The sequence below is a fragment of the Cuculus canorus genome, chromosome 2 (assembly GCF_017976375.1).
Source record: "Cuculus canorus isolate bCucCan1 chromosome 2, bCucCan1.pri, whole genome shotgun sequence".
Classification (NCBI taxonomy): domain Eukaryota; kingdom Metazoa; phylum Chordata; class Aves; order Cuculiformes; family Cuculidae; genus Cuculus; species Cuculus canorus.
The window spans coordinates 76769889-76791013 of NC_071402.1; the positions used below are offsets into that span (position 1 = coordinate 76769889).

Consider the following 21125-nt stretch of genomic DNA (forward strand, 5'->3'; position numbering starts at 1 on the left):
TGCAGTAGGCTGTATGATGACAGCTTCAAGTAGGTGGACTGGTGGGTTTTGTACACTACAATGAAGCCTTTTTATTTTCAAACTGCCATAGTCCCATTGCACTCTAGTTCTGCAGAAATATGAGAACGAGGCTATCTGTTTTAGGCAAGAGAAGGATAAAGAGTGAAATCTTCATGAAGAGTGCGTACATAGGAAACCAGACAAGATGAAACCATAACTGCTCTGAAAATGTCACAGTTGTGTGTTAGAATTTTGCATGTTTTGGTGCCTCACAAAGTAGCCTGCAGGTATCCTAATGCTCCCCCAGAAGCATGGTGTTGGGAAAATCCATGGATCCATTTTTCTACTCTGTCCCACCTTACCAGCAAGCTTGTGGCAGGGAAAAGGGTACACTGAAGAGGGACAATGACTTTACATTCTTCACTCCCAGAGCGAGGGGAGCAGTAACAGACCTGTGGTGAGGTCCCTTCCTTTCATAGGATCCCTTCATCTGCACATCACCCCTTCTGCAACGTGCAATCCAACAGCTCTGGTCCCTAATGTTTATCAGGATCTTCTGGAAGTGCTTAGAGACAGTGGTTACTGTAGATAATTACTGTTCATTGAACTGCACATACAGTGCACTCCATACACTGCTGATGGTACCTCAAAAACAAACCACAGCAGAGACCTTTGCTATTGGTTATTGTCTGTTTCTTGTCATCTTTCACACTCGGCGTATGATTTCTGATGAAACTAAAGAATTCAACTCACGATTGCACAGAGGAGGCAAACACATTCAGGACTAGTAACAACTACTGGAGATGTTATAAAAGGTGCAAGATGATTTGCAAAACATACTTGTCTCCTTTACTCTTAGATATGCCAACCAGTTTCTCAATGCCGCCTGCGTCTCGTAAGGCCTTGGCATTCTCCATGTTTTTAGTGATGACTTCATGCAGAGTGCAGCAAATGGCAGTAACGGTGTCATCAGACATGGCCTTGCTTGCTGAGCTGTTGCTGTTGTTAGCGCCTGGCAGTCGGTGGACCAGATCCCTCATGGCATACTTGCCTTTGTTGAAAGAAAATGAAGGGAGAATTCAGAAGATAAAATAACAAAGGGTGATGGGGAAGAAGTACAGGGAAAATACGAAGACTATTACCACCATTTGCATCATCGCATGTAATCTAATTGGCTACTGATACTATTTTGGAATAAATCACATTTATACGATTCCATATTCAAGCATTTCACACATTAGGGACTTCTAGTATTTCCATATTACGCTAATTGGAGACTTCAGATATGGGCTACATCATGCCTTTATGAGAATGAAATGATGATATGTAGGCCGTGTATACGTATAAAGATAATCTAAATACCACAATTTACAGAGTTTGGCAAGCCCTCATCTCCCATCACACAACTCATAACCCAACTTACTACAAATAAAATATACATCAGTTAAAAACACCACACCGAAGGCAAAACCAATGACATCGTTGTAAAAATGCATTCTCTAACAGTTCAGTTTCACTCAACAAAGTTAATTCGATACTACATGCAGTAATTTAACTGAGTTTATTAGTGTTATAGAGTGCTCGGGGATGACACTGCACTATTCCACACATCCTTAGTTGAACGCATGGTGCTGACAAGAAAGGAAGACATTCTGACATCTATTCTTGTCTGATATTTGGAGATTATTTTATGTAACACTAACTTGAGAACTTAAGCCTCCTACGATGTAAACTGCGATGGATTTTTAAAATGATCACATTGACCTGAAGAAATGAAAAAGAAATTCTGTTGATTATTGTAACTTTTTCATGTTTAAATGAACAACTTTTTTTTTTTCAAAATTGTGCCTGAAAGCCATGCAGTTCTTGTGAAAATAACACAAACAGCTTTTGAGATTTTTTTATCTATCTATCTATCTATCTATGAATGTAAGGCAGGATTAGCACCAGCACAGACACATGAGAAGCCTCACACCAGTTCTACTGAGTCGCTGTTATGGTAAAATGGCATTTGAGTCCTTCAGTGTGATGAAGACAAGATCAGAGAGGGTGAGGTTTCGTAAAGTTCTTGCTGAAGTCAGTAAACCAACTCTGAATCACTTTCAGTGCAGCTGTGCTAGGAATTTGCATACAGCAATCATCATGAGAGTGTATCACACTGGATGAAAAGGACAGGAAAATTTGGATAAGTAAATATAATTAGTAATCTAATCTATATCACAATTTATGAATGAAATAATCAGGTATGATTATTTTATATAATATGATAATTTAATCAGTTTTTGATAACTTAAAGAAGTTCTGATCAAATAGTATTTATGAGTACTCATTAAAAGTCTTATTTCTGAATTCATAAATTCAGTTGTTTGTGTCCATATTTGAAAGCAAAGGTAAGAGGAAAATCACACCTTAACTATCAAATGTTAAATTATTTTATTTCTCATAATTTTGCCTCCAGTGGTAGAAATATAGCCAGCCACTTGGAACAGAAGTCATTGTAGAAATCTCTGTACTGGAATGTTAAACTTAAAGGTTATCAGATAAATGTTGTGGTAATGCAAGATCTTAGAATCTACTTATTCTATATCATGTAAAAACACTCCTGATTATAAAAAGGAATAACACTACCTACCTACTAAATGCGTACAGTAAAATTTGAACGGTACTGGTGTTCTGCAATTCAGATTCAAATCTTGCCCTCAGACATTTTTATTTCTCTGTACTTTTAGTCTGTCATTATTGGCTTTTCATCAATATTATTAATATCAGACATAACATGAATGTTATTTTCTCTTTTAAAAATGGCTTGTTTGAGCAAAGTGAAATTCTTTTTTTCCCCTGAAAAGGCACAGAACACTGCTCAAGAACAGCCTGAAATGCTATTTACATCTGCATTCATTTGTTGTATGTAATATGAAGACATCAATAGTTGCTTATCACTTATGGTGCTTACTTCAGCCTGTAGCATATAGTAAATTAAACTTGTCAAAAAAAAAACCCAAACCCTAACAAACCAAGATTTGCTGTAGCTTTTACTCTTCTGACTAGTGTCTGCCACTGGTCAGGAACAAGTACAGTTAGATGAACCAGATCAGCAGGACTTTCTGCTTTACTTTGTACACACATCCAGAACAAACCAATGTTGCCTTTCTATTTTGTACCTCATCTAAAGAGCAAGAGTGTGTCATCACCTCAGTCCTCTGCTGGAAGCAGATAACAATGATCACTCCATTAGCAGCCAAAGACTGTATCCCTTAGCTCTGGGTTTAAGGAAATCTGGATGGCTGCCCCAAGAAGATTTCTTTCCTGAAATAATCCTAGTATTGCAGGCAATAATATTCATGCCAGAATGCATGCCAAGACACACAAGATGCTTCTTACAATAAATAAAGCTTTTGGAGCTATCAGGAAAAGCTGATGAGGAAAACTGAAATAAACACATACAAACACGGTATAAGCATTCTAGACATGCTAATGTTCAACAGTTCTAGTATTTCTGCTGTGCACACACTTAGGCATGAGAAGATCAAACCAGTGTTATGTACTTCAAATACATAAACCCTGCTTTTTACAGATAAGGTATAACAATGGGACAGTACAGAATTCTGAGCAGCTATAGTAATTCTGGCTCAATACTACTATTCAATTCTGAGTCAGTTGCATATTTAAACTATAATATATTCTAAATGTTTTGGGATTTTTTTTTCCCTATGAATTGCATCAAATTTAGCTTTTGAACAGAAAGTGCCAAAAGACTCACAATGCACATTTTCTAGAATTAAAAAGCAGCAAGGATACTGCAGCCATAGCAGCTGTGCAAGCTGGTGTCCAGTTGGGAGACCTCCTCTAATAGAACCTGTTATGACAATGACAGGCTCCTTGTCCTGCGAGGTGCTACCTGTAAGGGACACAGGCTTATTGTTCCTGAAGCACAACAAAAGCCAGAACTGGCACCTCCAACAGAACTGCTCACACAGAAAGGTAAAGCAGCTGACTGCACAGACAGGCATCGCAGCTCAAACTCTCTTTGCAAAGGTTCACCTGAAAAAGGTGGCACACCAGCTGGAAGAAGGAGTAGCTGGGCTATGGGATCATTTACATGGGCTTAAAATCTGTTAACAAGAGTAACTGCTAACAGATTTCCTGTGATTTTAGTATTTGAACACTTTGGTAGCTATTTGAAAACATATTTGGGATGAGAAAATCCCTGCCTTAGCCACAAAAATGTGTCTAATTTAATTTAATTTAATTCAAACCAAATTAAGTTATCTCAAAACAAAGCAGCAAATTTGCTTCAATAGGGACTTAAATCATGAAAGCTAGAAGTTAAGGACTATTCTTCAAACTGTAGAAAACATTCTGCAGTAACTTGCTGGCATTCCCAGTGTGTTTTCTAAAACAATACACAGTTAATTGATTCCTGTACTCCATTCACAGTAAAAATTCAGTCATCAGTTAACTTCTCTGATCTCAATTATGTTCCTGTTGCTTTACAATTGGCATGAAAGAGAGAAGAGTCATGTTTTTTAGCACTAACTACAGAAGAAATCCTGCTCTATTTAGAGTCATGCAAATCTTAAGTAACACCAATGAAGCACAGCTACTGCTACATCAGCTCAACACAACTGACAACACATGCAATCCTTGACTTCTGCATTAGTGTATGTTCCAGTTTGCAGAGAGTTTGCATTTACAGTTATTGCTTTAACATTAAAAGCCTTTTCTGGAAACAGACTGAAACATATAATGGAGAATAGTCCTGCAACATCAGTGAAGTTTTATTTAGCACTACTATTAGGAAGGCTGGGGAATTCAACTTGCAGCTCAAGAAGTATCCCTGAGCTGAGGAAGTGAAAACTGATGAGAGTCCTGGGAAGAGAGGAGTATGTGTGTGAGAACAATATTAAAAATAAATAGGATTGTTAATTTTAGTTAAGGTTCACACAGAATTGCTTTGATATACAAATAAATTAATGTTTTTATTCAAGCAACTAAGACCCCAAACTGATTTGATGCTTTTAAAGAGGATTTACATAATATGATTAAACATAACCACCAGCTTGAAAAGGAAAAAAGAAATCACATTTACTTGTTCAATTTCACTCATAAAGGAAGGAAGACATTACATAGCCATAATGTGGGGGCAGCATCACAAGAAAGAAGTTGTCTTTTATGTGTTTGGGGCAGCGTTTCTCTGACATTCTATGTTTTAAAGGTTTTTTTTAAGATAAGTCTTCCACTGCTTCTACACTGAGAGCCGGACTAGTCTATCACCATACACTAAGTCTTTGACTGTAAGTTGATAACTTTTGCTTACTAAACATTCCAGCAATGCAGATTTAACATCTTTTCCTTTGCATGATAAAACCTCATTAGCACCTTAGCACATTCCTCTGTTAATTTAGGGAATTTTTTCTTTCATAGGATCAAATGGATAGCTGTCCTAAAGAAGACACTGCCTTCAGAGGAAAACAGTAGAGCAAACTTTTCTTCTGGTAGATTTAACATGAGCAAAATATCACAGATAAGGTTCAATTACCGCAAGTATTTCCCTACTATTGCCTTAAGACAAATTCACTGCTGATGTAACCCCATTGACTTCATTTCCATTTTCACTCATCTCTGAAAAATTACTTTGACACATTGGCACACTTAATAAGTAGTTGTGACATGGTTGCTAGTTTCAGAGAACAAGACTGGGAAAATTACCCTACTGAAAACATGAGAAACCTCAAACAGATATTATTCCCTCACCACAAGAAGGTTGTTGAGGTTCTGGAGTGTGTCCAGAGAAGTGCAACGAAGCTGGTGAGGGGGCTGGAGAACAAGTCTTATTAAGAGCGGCTGAGAGAGCTGGGGTTGTTTAGCCTGGAGAAGAGGCTGAGGGGAGACCTTATTGCTTTCTACAACTACTTGAAAGGAGGTTGTTGAGAGGAGGGAGCTGGCCTCTTCTCCCAAGCGACAGGGGACAGGACAAGGGGGAATGGCCTCAAGCTCTGCCAGGGGAAGTTCAGGTTGGCCATCAGGAAAAAAATTTTCACGGAAAGGGTCATTGGGCACTGGCAGAGGCTGCCCAGGGAGGTGGTTGAGTCACCTTCCCTGGAGGTGTTTAAGGGACGGGTGGATGAGGTACTGAGGGACATGGTTTAGGGATTGTTAGGAATGGTTGGACTCGATGATCCAGTGGGTCCTTTCCAACTTAGTGATTCTATGATTAACCCAAACTAAGAACACACTCTACTGAGGTAGAGTTTGCTGTAATAAAAGCAATACAATCCCATTCCCCTGCTCCATTAATTCCCATAATAGCTAAGTAGCTAATTAATACAAAAAATAGCGAAATGCCACCATATTTTTTTATAATGATACAGATATCCTATTCCTGAGCTACTGCTATTTGTATGTCACAATGTAGGTGAACTTTGTCTTTTGGTTTTGAAACATGCTCCACTGAAATTTCCAGACATTTTTGTGCATTTTCACCATCCTTCTGTGGTATTAAGACCATTCAACTTTAGTATTTCACAGCCTTTTTGGAACGTATATTACTAGGAGAGCTTTTATTATTACTTTCAATCATTATTTAATAAATGTGCCAAAACTGTCTATTTAATTTGAGTGGAACAAATTTTGATCCTGAGTCACTGTGTACAACTGATTAATAAATTAGAGGGCATTTATCACATGACAGCAGTGGCAGAAATACCGCTTCTGTATTTGAAAAAGAGTTAATTTGTGCACCATGCTTTCTCTTGTCAGATACTGATTTTTTTAAGGCATAACTGATAACAACTATAGCATCTGAAAGTGCCCCTTCCATACATACTGCGGTGCAGGAGTGGGTTATAACAGCCAACAAAGAAATGATTATGCTTAGTACAATATGTAGGAAACTATAGACTCAGACTGATTAGGCAGTACCAGGTATTTCGTAGGAATCAGAGCAGCAGTGAATCCCACGTGATTTCAGAGGTTAAAGGTTTGTTAGTTTTCATAAGGAGATTTTCTTCTGCTACTGAAACACTTGAGGGGGATAAACTCTCCCAAATTTTAAAGGCAAAGTTAGCAGATGGAAGGAGACAAAGTTATAATTTTGAAAGCAAGAGAGGCTACAGTACCGAAGTTGAGAGACACTTGTCTATGGGAGTAGATGATTACTCCTCAGACTCCCGGGAGCACCAAGTAAGGTGCAGGTGAGTCTATAACAAGAAATAATCAACTTTGCAATGTTGGTTTATAAAGGAGGACTCCTATTGCAGAAGATAGAGCAGCACAAACTAAAACAAGGGTTATGAGCCATCCCAAACTTTAATGGCATGTCATTCAGCCTCAAATAACATGACTGTCTCCAGACAGGCTATCTACTGCAACCACTGAGCCAGTGATTTTGCTATCCACCCCTATCCATAATATATAGTCTCCAGCATTGCTGACTGCAGCCTACATTGCATGTTGTGGAAGTATAAGTGAAGATCGGAGAGGAAGAACTATAAACGTGTTCAAGTGACCTTGCAGCAGAGATGCAGAAAAACACATAAATCTTGCTAATCATTGCCTTGTCTTAGGTGCTTAACAATCAGAACCTTTTGTATTCAGGTAACACAGGCCTGTGAAACTCAGGGCCATCCTAGAAAACATCCGACGTTCTGGCTCTGCTGTGAGAAAGATCATGCCTGTGTTCCCACTTGCATTTCCTACGCACAAGTACTGCTTTGGAGTTGCCCTGGATCATGAGGTAACAGAAAAAAATTATTCTCTTCACTTTCCTGTGGCTTTGTGGTTGTTCTTGCATTCTGTCTGTGTTCAGCTCACAAACATGTAAAGGAACCAGAAGTCACAACAGTTTGTATACAGCAACTCTCTCTTCTCTTTGCCTGCTGACTTCTGGTTTGACAAGACTTAAGCTGCTCATAGGGCAGGTTTATGCAACTCAAATGCAGTGGCTACTGTCAAACCCACACGGTCTGACCAGTGCTAGCTAATGACCTCTGTTGTTGCTCATCACAATAGATTAGTTTCAAGTTCTTGAGTCCACTGGTCATGAAGCAGTATTAGGTGTGGAAACCAGAAAAATACCTGAGCAATAGTACTGAAAAGTATGCACCCGAGAGACATGGGTCACACTAGTTTGAACAAATGTCAGAGAACAGAGGATCCTAGATCAGTTTGGGATTTAGGTATAAAAGGAAAGTTAAACCCATTTTTTAGGAACGTAGAGGGCACTTCATGTGTCCAAATATAGGGGGTTAATGCAGTTTCAAATGCCCTCAGATACCTGAGATGTTTGCGCAAAGTTAGTAGACCCGTGGAAGACACCCTTCTGGAAAAGCAGCTGAAGACAGGGTAGGATGCCCTATAGTCTTTTAACTTTCAATGTTTGTCTTTAGGCACCTGAATGTCACTCCCAATGTTTGGCCAAAAACCTTTTTAGGCACCCAATTCCTTTCACTTCTTATGTTTGGGATGTGCACGCACGTGTAATCTCTGGCACTTCAGAGTACATGCATATCAAGACTTTTCCCTACACAATGTGAATTCACTACAGTACAACAATTATCCCTATTAAAAATATTATCATCTCAGTTCAATCATTTGTAAGGGAATGATTGATGAGTTAACTTAGACAGTTTCGAGTAAGCATCTGAAAACTCATGGACTGGAGCCACCCCTTTAGCTGCTTCACATTAAGCCTAGCCTGACAATTAAGCTGGGATAATAAGTGCTTTGAGCTAGAGAATAATGCTGGATTTCATGGCCTTGCAGCTTTATTTGGGCTTAAATTTTAAGACTCTGTAGAGATAAATTACTTTTGGATAGAAATGTTACACATGCCCTCCTGTGCCTCCAAGCACCCAGGTGCAGTTTGCTGACAGCTGCTGAGCCAGAACAAAAGATTAGGTGGAGGTCTCAAGATTCCTTCTTCCCCTTAGAAAAACAACAAATATTTTTTCGATTTTCCACCACCTCTGATGACAGGCAGCAAGATTTCAAGACATAAGATCGGTATATGGTGTGGACCACAACAGAGAGGAACAATATATTCTCTGATTCATTGTATGTGACGTGCCTTTCATTGGTTTTCTTTTTTAAAAACCTTTTTTATCAAGAATAAACTCTGTGACAGGTAGTGTAGCATATAAAGCCCTACAGGGAGCAGGAATAGTCATCTTGCACAGTTTCAAGGAAGAAACTCTCAAACTTTCATAAAATGATCAAAGTATGTGAACCACCAATATCTGTGTTGTCAATGTCAATTGAGATATTCTTGTAAAAGAATCAAGTATCTAAAAGAGCAACTAAAATAGATGCTTTTATCTTTCAAAAAAGACAAAATATGCTGGTTCTATGATTCTGTATTTTGCATGAGAAAGGTATAGCATGAGGAGAACTAGGATGACACAGGGCACAGCCATAACAGGAGTGGAAAAGTAATATATATAGAAGCTAGCAGTATTGCGCAGATAAAAGAGAATAGTTTGGTATTTTCACTCTGAACATGCCATGGGAAATCAAAACTGGGTGCAATGCAATCACCACTTTTCAGCAAATTGCCTTCTTAGATCCATGATCCTTCACAGATTTCCTTTCCAGTAGCAGCATTTTAACCCAGCCACCTTCCTCCTTCAGCTTCTGTTTCCAGAAATACAACTTTTCCATTTTATGTATTTCCTGCCTCCCTGTGGCTGATCATTTCTCTTGCTTTCAACTCACCTTCTCAGGGCCACCTCCTGTCCCCCCTATCATATGACTAATATCTTTCTCTTCCTTGAGACGTACTCCCTCAGCCTCTGGGTCTGAACCACTAAGCTTTCATGTTCCTTCACCATCTCTTACATATCTGATATTTAAACATACATCTCTGCGCCCACTCTGTCTGCACCCACTCTGTCTGCCAAGCTTTTCCATTATCTCCTCGTATTGGTTTAAACGACCTCCAATTTGATGCTAAGCTATATCCTATTTTTGTCAAATCCCTGCACGGCCATGACCCCTGCCAGACTCCTTCTTTTTAATGTTCCAAAGTAAAGGACATTTTAGTTAGCTTACAAGCATAGATTTTAGACTTGAAAATACCAGTGTGTTTAAAAGCTATTTCTCTTGTACTACTCTTGCTCTCTCTCTCGTATATCTCAATTCCATACACAACTACCTATTTAATCTACTCTAATTCCTAACACTGATTTTACTCCCCACTCAATGGAAAACTTTCAGACTCTGCATTTCTCTCACACAGCAAGACTGCAGATATTCAGTCTTTCTATTAGCAGCTGTCTTAAAACCTAGAGATTAAAGAACTTCCAGAGCTCTTTAAGAGGACGTAAACTGCTAAGTCATACAGTATATCTGTCCCAACGCATGCTTTAAAGGCTAGATCCACGTCTAAACTTTGCATGCAGAAGCACTTCGTCTGGCTCCATCAGAGATACTGCTAGAACTAGGGCAATGTATTGAGAACCTGCTGTAGATCTCTGCCTCTTTCATCTTCGGTGCTGTCTTTTCGGCAGTTGTCATGGGATGCACACTGCCACAGAAAAGCCGATTTCTGGAGAAACTAGCTCTCCTTTGGGGACTAGGTGTTTGCAGCAGACAGCAGAAAACTATCAGAAAAATGAATTCAGGGGTACAATGGCCAAATGGAGTTTCTGTTTCTTAACACCACCTCTCATCCAGTGTAGTGGTTGGCTTCGATTTTAAATGTTAATCCAGGTATCAGCTGAGCATTCTCTATCCCCTCTCTGACGCTGGAGAGGCAAATCAACCATCAAACACAGGCAGCCCAGCTCAGGATACATTCTCAGGCTCACAGTCTGGTTTTGGAAGATGAATTTACAAGAGACGCATGCATAAGCTGTTGACCGTCTCTCCCCCACTGTGACTATATAAAATGAGTCAGTTCAAGTCCAGCTTGACCTGCATAATTATCTGTTGATTTGATGCACCAAACTAATGCGTCCACAGGAGAAGAAAAATCTCCACCAATAAGCTTCTATTTGTCACTCTCATTTGCAAAAGAAACAGCGCTTTTTTTTTAAGGTAAACCGCTACAAATTCGAAGACATTACTGCTCTTACGTTGTTCCCCCATCCCCTGGCCAGTAAAAAGGACTTGGGTGGTGGCTCTTGCACTTTTAGCTTTGGTAGGCTAGCTTGGAACAAAAATGCCAGACCCAGATTTTATCATTCTTGGATCTAAGGAATTTGATCTGGCATGCTTGGATTTCCAGAAAGGATGGAGTCCATGCAGACAATCACTCAAATAATTTTGGTTTTAATTAGTCCTGTTCACATTTTCTGTCAGGTATACAATCCGGAATAGACATGGAAAGGAATTGTTAGCCTACCTATTGACACAGGCAGTGCAAATACATCTAACTAATCAGCTGCTTCAAACTCCAACACATTTATTTCTTGTTTAGACTGCACTGTCATCTTTCTTTTCATCTTTCCACTAGCCCAAGGTAAAAGAGATTCTGCTAAGGCAAGTGATTCCTCAGTTTAATTGCTGCAGGCTAAGTTTTTTGATTACTGGAGCTGGTTTTACTCCCTTGCTTTCCTCTTCCCTGCTCCCTGCAGAGAACAGAGCTTTTGGAAGGCTGAATTTTAAAAAATATAGTCATTTAATTAATGTTACGATTAATCAGTGTTTCTAAAGTGCTTTGAAGAGGAAAAGTGCTATGTGAGTGTTGAGCGGAATTTTAGTTTTATCTGTATTATTTTCTGAGATAGGATAATATTTTGTTAATAGTCTGATTCAAGGGACTTTAAATTAGGCCATAATGAAGAAATAAGAATGTAATCTATTTTTGGAAAAATAAGTTTAGGCTTGAAGATCTATGCCCTGATCCAACAGCCATTGAAATTAATGAGCCTGTCTACCAATGTCAGAAGGTATTAAATTGGATTCATAAAGAAGAAGCTTTTCTCTTCTACTTTGGTTTTTACTTTGTGTCCAAAATAGAACAAGATTCTGACAAGAGAGTGATGTAGCCAGAGTGAATTACAACCAGACATTATCCTGCTTTAACTGGCCATGAAGCAATTGCTATTTATTTGCTACTATTTTTCTTCTTTTTCACTTGTGCTATAATATTGCCTGAAACTAATGAACAAATTGGCCCCCATTGTATTGTCTGAAAGACTGATTATTTTTGCATGCTTTTATATGCAGTTACGACAATATCACGGTGAAATGCATAAAAAGTCTTGTTTAGAGATGTACATTAAGATGTTAAGAAAAATGAACCCAAAAAGGATCCTTATAATATATTAGTAAAGATTAAATAAAATGCATGTGTGAGACCAAAAAATATCGATCTTGGTAAGGTGATAGTATCTTTTGAAAACAACTCTTCCAAAAAAATATAAAAGACACTCTAGGTCTAATTACTGCAATGTTCAAATATTTCTTAAGTCATCACCATGAAAACTCTACATGGAGCTGTTAAGATAATTAAACTGTTCACAGTGGCAAAACAACAGTGCTGTGGATACATATCAGTATTCCACATTGCTTCACTGTGCAGCATAAAATAAAATAATTTATATTTAATAACAAAATCCTAGTTAGTATCTAAGGTCCAGTGAAACCATACACTAACTTCACAGATGACAATTTTTGGGAGAAGGACATAAGGGAAAAGAAAAAGAACAAGTGTAAGAACAGCAACAGGAAAAGTACCAACTGTTTAAAAAATATTTTAAAACCTTTCAAAGACAATTTATCCATGAGTGGGTAAAACTAATACAGTATTTGGTTTGGGGTTCTTTTTCCGATTTGGAATTGTAGACAAAAAACTCATGAAGACACAGCAGACATCTGTTGAACTGCTAATGCATCAGATCAGGGTAACTAAAACAGACCATACAAGCATCTGCTGTAGTAATAAAATTATAGGTGCCTCTATTGTAAATTGTGTATCTCAGAGGTCATGCAGAAAGTGGACAGGCAGTCAGTTTTACTACGTATTTTTTTACAGGCCAAGACATTTTTGCAGATAATACTAATGTACTGACTCAGTTTAATTCCTGCTCTTGCCAGAATGCTTTGTGTTCTTAGCAACACAGACGTTGGAAACAAGCAAATTATATTGAAGTTTTATATTTTAATTCATCTGAAGCTACTACAGTTTAAGGCCGGTAAGTAAAGGTATGGTGCAGAGTTAAAACAAGCTTTCTGTTCCCATGGGAAGGGCAAAAATGTATCTGATAACCTTCCTTAACTAATATGTATCACATTAATTTTTGTTTTGACTAAAACAGGAGTAGTTTTTACATTTCTCATGATAAAACATCCTTGTCTCTTCTTACATCTTATTACTACTTGTGTTTAAGGACATTGTGGCAAATGAATCCTAGTCCAAACTCCCCCATCAGAGTACAGATCTACTAGAGCATAGTTCTTTTTGTGCTTCCTCAGGAGGTGCTAGTCAAGAGGTTCATAATGTGACTTGGTTTAGGGTTGTGCTACTGCCGTTCTTTTCAAAGTAACAGCTCCAGGTGGCATCTTCAGGCTAGTAGCTGATGAAGCCTTTTCTCCAGTGTCTCGCAAGGAAACCTTACCTCTAGACTTCCATTTGAGCTTGCTCCGTGTCACTATATTATTGCCTATTTAACCTGAGTCACAGCTCCTCATCTACATCTCAGTAACATACAGAGGGAGGATTCTCAGGACTGTACATTCACTGAATTTCCTCCTCTTACCTCCATGAGGATGCAAGTGCTCACATGGCAAGAGTCCATAGATTAGACTTGTTGCACTAGACTTGATCTCCTTTTCAGAGATCAAGTTGGACAAAAGAGATCTGCTTAAGGCAAAGATCTTTCAAGTTCATCTCTATCAAACCTCTGCTATGTTGGCTCATCTCTGTTAATCCCAAAGAGAGGGGGAGAATTGGGCAAGCTTTCAAAAAGTCTTCTCTCTCATTACTTGGGGAAAAGAAGAATCTGCCAGAGAGCAGTGAGCTCCCTGGCTCTACGTGCCTTACTCTAAATGATGAGTGCTCTGAAAGACTAGGGTGAAGTCAGAGTGAATTTTTTACAGCAGCTTCGCTGCTTCCCTGCAACGTGGTAGAACATGAACTACACTCTACACTGCAGGGAAAGGATAGGAGACAGGTTTGAAATAGTAGAAGCGATTTCACTTAACAACAAGGAAAAAAACAAAGCAGAAAAGTAAATATTCTGTCAAACAGAACAAGTGAAACAGCAGATACAATGCTGACCTCCTAACCACAGGAGATTCAGAGGACAATATTCCCAAAGGTAAACTATTTCTTGATAGACTGCTCCACTGTGAATGATAAATTAAATTTGCAGAATACCATGTTCCATTTATGAAATCAACCGTTGTCAGTGTCACCTTGAAAAGTTTTGCACACAATTATATGACTTTGCATATATTCATGCTAATAATATGCATTTTTTCTACTTAAAACTAGCACTCTGATTATTTCCTAGAATAATCTTGAGTCATGAAATTCAAATAATGTATAAAACATATCACTTTAAGAGCACCCCGAATAGTACAGAATCTAAGAGATCCTGTAACTTTTCTACAGAGAAGAGTAAGTAATGAGACAGTTTATTTTCCTCATGTGGCACATTAAATCTACCAAACAGCAGGTGAACTCCATCACTGCACACATTCTTTTGGAACACAGAGCTGAATTACTGCGTTATGCAGCAAAATCTGTAAACTTGGACTAAGAGGTTTTTTCCTCTTTCTCAGAATTGTGGAAGACTTCTCAGGATTTTGAGAAGAAAAGGAATGTGGAGTCTGTATCTTGAATAAAATGCAAGGACTGACATAACAGGGTCATTCACTGATTAATTAAAAGACTAAGTTTGCTACGTTAGAATGACTAGCCCACCTCCGCTCCTGTTCCCCAAAGGGCTAAGCTTATAAAACTGAGGTCCTACCATGAACGAATGAGGCGCCCGGGTTAATCATGCCTGACTGTGGACATTGATAATTCTGGCAGCAAAAATGAAACAAAACCTGATGCAAATAATTTCCTTTTAAATCACAGAACATTTGAGGTTGTCAGGATCCTCTAGAGATTATCTAGTCCCACTTCCCTGCTCATAGTGTCAGCTTGGTGTCGTCTTACATTCCGACGGAATTTCCTGTATTTCAGTTTATGCCCATGATATCTTGTCCTTCACTGGACATCACCAAGCAGAGTCTGGCTCTGTCCTCTTTACACCCTCCCGTCACGAATTTAGACACAACGGTAAGATGCCCCTAAACCTCCCCTTCTCTAGGCTGAACAGTCCCTGCTGTTTCAGCCTCTTCTCACAGGAGAGATGCTCCAGCCTCACAGTCATCCTTGAGGCCCTTCACTGGACTTTCTCCGGTATGCCCACATCTCTCTTGCACCACGAAGCTCACAATTGGAGCCAATACTCTAAGTGAGGCCTCACCAATGCTGACTAAAGGGGAATCACAGAATCACAGAATCACAGAATCACAAGGTTGGAAAGGACCCATTGGATCATCGAGTCCAACCATTCCTAACACTCCCTAAACCATGTCCCTCAGCACTTCATCCACCCGTTCCTTAAACACCTCCAGGGAAGGCGACTCAACCACCTCCCTGGGCAGCCTGTTCCAGTGCCTAATGACTCTTACTGTGAAGAATTTTTTTCTGATATCCAACCTGAACCTCCCCTGACGGAGCTTCAGGCCATTCCCTCTTGTCCTGTCCCCTGTCACTTGGGAGAAGAGGCCAGCTCCCTCCTCTCCACAACCTCCTTTCAGGTAGTTGTAGAGAGTAATAAGGTCTCCCCTCAGCCTCCTCTTCTCCAGGCTAAACAACCCCAGCTCTCTCAGCCGCTCCTCGTAACACTTGTTCTCCAGCCCCCTCACCAGCTTTGTTGCTCTTCTCTGGACACGCTCCAGAGCCTCAACATCCTTCTTGTGGTGAGGGGCCCAGAACTGAACACAGTATTCGAGGTGCGGTCTCACCAGTGCCGAGTACAGAGGGAGAATAACCTCCCTGGACCTGCTGGTGACCCCATTTCTGATACAAGCCAAGATGCCGTTGGCCTTCTTGGCCACCTGGGCACACTGCTGGCTCATGTTCGGTCGGCTGTCAACCAGCACCCCCAGGTCCTTCTCTTCCGTGCAGCTCTCCAGCCATTCTTCCCCCAGTCTGTAGCGCTGCATAGGGTTGTTGTGCCCCAAGTGCAGGACCCGGCATTTGGCCTTGTTAAACCTCATCCCATTGGTCTCGGCCCAGCAGTCCAGCCTGTTCAAATCCCTTTGCAGAGCCTCCCTACCCTCCAGCAGATCCACACTTCCTCCCAGCTTAGTGTCATCTGCAAACTTGCTGAGGGTGCACTCAATGCCTTCATCCAGGTCATTGATAAAGACATTGAACAGAGCTGGACCCAGCACTGAGCCCTGAGGAACTCCACTTGTGACTGGCCTCCAGCTGGAGTTAACTCCATTGACCACCACTCTCTGGGCCCGGCCATCCAACCAGTTTTCAACCCAGGAGAGTGTGTGCCTGTCCACACTGAATGATCACACCTCCATCAACCTCCTGATAACACTTCTAACACAGACCAAGAGGCTGTTAATCTATTTTGCTGCTTGGGCATGCTGCTGACCCATGGACTTTTTTAGACTTTTCTTGGCAGTTGAAGCAATGGCAATGTCGTCAGCGCAGTGAATGTGAGACCACATTGTTTAGGTCCTTACTCTAACTCTTGCCATTAATCCTAAACTCTCATAACTGAATGCCTAACCCTTTCCCCAACACCCTTCTGTAATCCCAACACCAAGCCAAACACCAAAACCCTAACCCTTTATCCTACCCCCACCCTAAACCCTTGCCCTGGTCACTAGTGTTAAATTGCTGTCCCTAACCCTAACTGTAGCCCTTACTGCTACTTCTGACAACTACCCCACCCACACCCTAACCACTGTACCACAAGCCCTTGACACCACCCCCAGTCCTCAGCCAAAGTCCTTCTCTAACCCCAAAGGCTAATTCCTCGCTCCAAAAGGCAAGCCCAATCCCCTTGCCCTAACTTCTACTCAGATGCCCAAAAGCTAAGCCAACCCCCTCCTTCCTTGCCCTGCATGTTCACCCCAGATCTAAGGCTGGCACATGAGGACACAAAGGGTGTAGAGAGCTGGGCCAACAAGGGTGATTTTGTGGCTGAAAGGGGGATTCAGGTAATGGGACATTGATTATGACTCCACATGTGTTACACCTTTACCCTAACTCTGACCAGTAACCCTAATTCTGCCTTCTAACTGCTACTTCTACCTCCATCCTCTACCCCAACCCCAAACTCTAATCCCTGATCCCAATATCACAAAGTCCAAGCCTTTAACAAAATCCAATAACGAATAATCTGTAAAAAGAAGAAAATCAATTGCCACAAGAAATATTTATAACTGTCAAAAAAGAAACCAGATTTTTTTTTGGCATGATCTTGATCTCATAAAGCTGAGCAGGAACAGTGAGGTAAGGCTTCATTTATCACTGTCTCAGGCAAACATTAGTATTCGCTATGTGAGAAAATTAAAGATTTTGCTCCCATTAGCCATGGTATTTCTTCCCCACAAGCTGGTTCCCAGTTACGTGACTTAGCAGAAGCACCCAATTAAAATTCCTATGAATCAAATCCAGTGTAAAGTAGCTGGAGGATAGTGATGGATCTGATGCAAAGCACTAGCAAATGGTACTGGTCTTCCCTTTGACAATTATCCTAAATACTCTATTTAAAAGGCATCACTAAACTCAATGGATCTTAAATATCATACCCCTACTTAAAAAAAAAACCCCTCAGATAAACGAAAATTCTGTGAAAAAAATGAGAAGAAAAAGAATATAAGTATTGGCATATCAGCTTTTGAGTGAGATGCAGTCAACAGCAATATCATGCAGCCACCCATTCCCCTTTAAAAATATGCTCCTTATCTAATATAATCAGCAATACAAAAATATTTGTAGTCATGTTACATGAAATTAATAGCAGACAAATCATACTGAAAAGATTCTCTAAAAATCATTAATACGAAGCACACCCTCACCAATTATGTCATATTCTATTGGATATTTCTTAGCATTCAGATTTATTCTTATCTTTGAAAATGTCTGAAACATATTCTCAGTACATATTTATTTCAAATATTAAAAGTAAATATCCTGGAGAATATCTTGGAACCTGGCCCATTTCTGTGCTACGAAATCTTCTTCTGAAAACAAATTAAAGGAGATAAATTTGTCATTTATGTTCAAGTCCTCTTTATCCTGGAATTATTTTTCTTTCCAGAGACTGAGTCAGAAAATGGTCTCCTTATAATTCATAGAAGTATTTGGGTTTAGATACACACGAAAAAATGTTTATATTAATAACAAGTAAATTTCATAATTATATCTTGAATCAAGATAACTCAGGTTGGAAAGGACATCTGGAGTTTGTCTAGTGCAAGCTCCCTGCCCAAAGCAAACGTAAAACCAATGCAATACAAACACATCCCAACGGACCACTGCATATCAATGAGAGAAGACTGTTTAAAAAAAAATGTATTATATCTGATATACTTGACATAATACACTGGATGGCCCATAGAGTCCATTTGCTGCTCTCCTGCTAAAAAGGCTGCCATCCATAATGAAAGAAATTCTTAAATACGTTGAATGTGTCTCTTCATGTGTGCACACACGTTTAGTCTCTTCTCCCAGTACAATTTTAAACCATAATTTTGCCTACACAAACACCACAATGGACTCCATTCTTTCTGATACGCATATATTTGGGGAGATGATGCAACAGTACGTAAGTGAAAAGATAAGCTAATACAGAGCAGAAAATTTGTATTTAATGATAGAACAGGAATGGAAATTAAGATGTTTTCTATGCATTGGTACACACACATGATATGCAGCTGCAGATGCCTTTAAAACCCAAATCTTTCCTCAACAGAAACCACTAGTACACTATGGTTTTAAACTAATTGGTGTTTTAGCTATCTCAAACCCCTATGCTTCTTTTCTTCTGCCATGGCAGTTGAAACTTGATGCTACTTTTCAAATATTTTGTAATTTGGGAGAAAAGTGGCCATAAAAGTATGTCCCTGGAAGGAATGCAATTTACCGTATTCCATACAGGTGCAGTTTACTCTCATATGTTAAGCCTTTATCCTGCAGCCTGTAGGAATGATGAACAATACAGAAAGAACTCAGAAAGGAAGAGCAAACTATTCAAAATCATGACAGCAGAGCTAGGACAAGACTATTGACCGAGGTTGTGTATACTGTACTAAAGGAGCAGAAGAGGGAGTTGTAACATGAGGGACTGGCTCATAGAGATTTTCACTCATGGGCCTATCCATGGGCTCAGCGTAAGTTGGTTTCCCCTCAGAATAATTGTTGAAATTCAGCTGACTCCGTAAAGGCATTGATTTAGTGGGCTCAGAATGACAGCTGGTAGGAACCCGCACAGAGGCTTATTTTCAAAACTCCTGCAAGCAAAGTATGAGAGCTGCTTTCAATAATACCCTTCATCTTCTTCCGGATCATAATGATTTGAGAACTTCACTTCAGGTCTTTGTGATTCCAGGGCCCAGTAAGTATACTTCTTAGTTGAAGTACCCTCTTAGCTTGTGAATGAGGGTAATACACTGGTAGGAAGATAATGTAACATGATCTTGCATAAGGTATGAACTGCTTAAACTGATACTTGGAAGAAAGGTAAAAAAGAGGTCCAAGAAGGGAAGAAAGTGAGATGACAGAAATGGCAGATTCAGCAACCTGAGTAAGCAGATCTAGGTTTCCGAATCTCTCTTTTCTTCACATTTTCAAATTGCACAATTCCTCCAGTTCATTTGATCACCATCCTTCTTTTCTTACTCCTTGTTTCTTTCAGGTTCAGGAGAAACAGAAAGCAGAGACATCCCCTTCCACTCCTCTTCATAATCCAGGACAAATTCATTCACTTTGTTCACTCCATTCAGGTGACTCAGCAATCATGGATTCTGGATCAGCTGCTGCCATTGCACCATGGAGTAAGTGCCGGCTCCTGCAAGGGCTATGTAGATGCTGAAGCGCCAATACTCAAAAGCACTCTCTTTCTGCTAGATTAGTGTGTGAACAGCTCACCTTAGGTGCTTTCTCCTGGCTTCCCACTGCATTCTAATCTAGGCTACGTCCCAGGAACGGTAATAAAGAAAGCTCACGTCATCCTAACTTTTAAATTAGTACCAACACTTCTGAAAGTACTTCCATCAATTTTGTAATAATGACGTGCTTTTTAGAATGCTTTTGAACTGATGATGTCTAGGCATTTTCTGCACATTAACTGTCCCTAAAAAGACACATGATTATTCATTCACAGTCAAGGAAACTGAAGGCAAGACAGGCCAACGACCAACTCAAGAAGCTATCTAAGACTTAATGGTTTTCTACCTCAGGAATAACTGAACAAATCTAGAGAAAAAATTAACTCCTCCAACTTCTAGATGTGATATTGTTGTGTTTGCTTTCTAAATCATTTAATTCTCTTACTTTGTTTACTTCAATGACAACTCTACAACAAATCTCTAGCCACAAGGCTCCTAATTGCAGCATATTATTAGTACTCCCAGGCTAATAGTTACTGATTTCTTATATTTTAAGTAGATTTTATAATAAATAGGGTAATGAGTGAGACCTTAAGAATGTGGAAATGGTTACATCCAAGTTAATCTCTGACTCTTAATAATTTTTGTCTTGTTTGAAGCACGAAGTAAAGGTGCAGTTCATCTTTATTTCTCTCTTTAATAACTTTGCCTCAGCTTTGAAGTTTCTGTAAGCTGAGGATATCTTATCAGAAACGCCTCAGTGAATGAAAGATGCTTAAATAGGGCTACAAGCAAATGAGTCTACGTAGGAAGAGGCTGAGCTCTTCAGTATAAGGCATATACATATTCAATCCCTTGGCAGAAGAATGGATTTCACTCTAGTGGATAATGCAGAAAAAATACATCCTCGCTATCCCTGTCTCGAAGGCTTTGCTCGTGATGTAGTCAGTATCTTGGATTGTTAGTGGCTAACAAGAGAGAAGGAGACGTGCCTTTTTTTTGTGGCTTGATTTAGACACTGCAGTACAGTACTGTACAACAGAGGA

The 21125-nt window shown here is 39.7% G+C and overlaps 1 protein-coding gene across 7 annotated transcripts in view; it reads right to left on the reverse strand.

The window, feature by feature from the left end:
• The window catches only part of CTNND2 (catenin delta 2), a 662788-nt gene that overhangs the window by 43412 nt on the left and 598251 nt on the right, over positions 1–21125 (reverse strand). For all 7 annotated transcript variants that reach the window (XM_054059035.1, XM_054059034.1, XM_054059037.1 and 4 more), the window contains one exon: positions 841–1051. In XM_054059035.1, the coding sequence (XP_053915010.1) occupies positions 841–1051 (211 nt within the window). The remainder of the gene's footprint in view (positions 1–840; positions 1052–21125) is intronic.